Source organism: Tetrahymena thermophila (genome assembly GCF_000189635.1).
Source record: "Tetrahymena thermophila SB210 genomic scaffold scf_8254074, whole genome shotgun sequence".
Lineage (NCBI taxonomy): Eukaryota > Ciliophora > Oligohymenophorea > Hymenostomatida > Tetrahymenidae > Tetrahymena > Tetrahymena thermophila.
The window spans coordinates 1,249-2,320 of NW_002476042.1; the positions used below are offsets into that span (position 1 = coordinate 1,249).

General features: G+C 15.7%; 2 protein-coding genes across 2 annotated transcripts in view; one reads left to right on the plus strand and one right to left on the minus strand. All coding sequences in view use genetic code 6, as the record gives it.

Annotated features, from left to right (window-relative positions):
* The window catches only part of TTHERM_01651030 (hypothetical protein), a gene marked incomplete at both ends in the record, with an annotated part of 581 nt that extends 211 nt beyond the window's left edge, over positions 1-370 (minus strand). Inside the window, 2 exons of the mRNA XM_001026051.3 lie at positions 1-16; positions 340-370. The exon at positions 1-16 is cut by the window's left edge and continues 211 nt beyond it. Of these exons, the coding sequence (XP_001026051.3) occupies positions 1-16; positions 340-370 (47 nt within the window). The remainder of the gene's footprint in view (positions 17-339) is intronic.
* Positions 371-826: 456 nt separating this feature from the next.
* Positions 827-1,072, plus strand: part of TTHERM_001651030 (cyclic nucleotide-binding domain protein) — a gene marked incomplete at both ends in the record, with an annotated part of 5,002 nt that continues 4,756 nt past the window's right edge. The window contains one exon of the mRNA XM_012800578.1: positions 827-897. Coding sequence (XP_012656032.1) covers positions 827-897 — 71 coding nt within the window. The remainder of the gene's footprint in view (positions 898-1,072) is intronic.

Genomic DNA, 1,072 nt, shown 5'->3' on the forward strand with positions numbered 1-1,072 from the left:
TTTAATTATTTATATACTTTAAATTTATATAAATTAATAAAAAAAGTTTAAAAGCTCTTCACTTTTATCTCATTAGGTTCTCCATATTTATCTGAAGTATATTTAATTAAAAAATATTATTTTTATTATTATTATTATTATTGATATTTTTTGAAAATTTAATTTTCAATTTATTTTAATAAATAATTTTATAAAAGAAATTATCATTATTATTTATTTATTGATTTTTATTAAAACTAAAATTTTTTAGCTATTTTAACTTAATTTTCATTTCAATTTTTAATTATTTATTATTTATTATTTGATATTTTTTCTTCATTTTTTGCTTTTAAAACTTACACTTAATAAAAGCTATTTATTTGTTTTACATTGTAATATTTTTAATTATATAAGTTAATTTAAAACATAAAATAGTTCTTTTAACTTTTTTGATTTATTTTCCTTTTTCTTTTTATTATGATTTCTTATTTTTTCATTATTTATTTATTTTATTAATTATTAATTAATCTTATTATTTCATATTTTTTCTTCATTTTTTCCTCCTAATTAACTAGAGAGAAATAATTATTTAATTTATATCTTAATAGCATTATAAATAAAACTAATTTTTAGAAAGCATAACATATCTTTTTTTTTTGAAAAAAATAAATTTTGAAAACCTAACTAAAATGGAAAAAAATTCATAAAAAATATTTAAAATTTTAATTTTATAAAATGCAAAAACTGGTATATAAAACTCGCTTTTTGTAAATTTATATGGTAACTTACTCTATTTAATGATATATTTTTTCTTCAATATTTAAAAAGTGGAAATTAAATTGGTGCAATGGGTGCATCAGGCTTAGGTTCTGCTTTAGCAAATTGCATTAATCTCTCAAAATTGACACTTGACCTTGAGTAAAAACAATTTACTTGTTTTTGATTGTGATATTTTTAATTAATTAAAAACAATAAAGCTCTTTTTTCTTTTTCTTTTTATTGTGCTTGCTTTCTTTCTTTGTTAATTTAGCTCATCACTTTATTTTCAACTTTTGCTTTTATTATTAATTAATCTTATTATTTCATATTATTT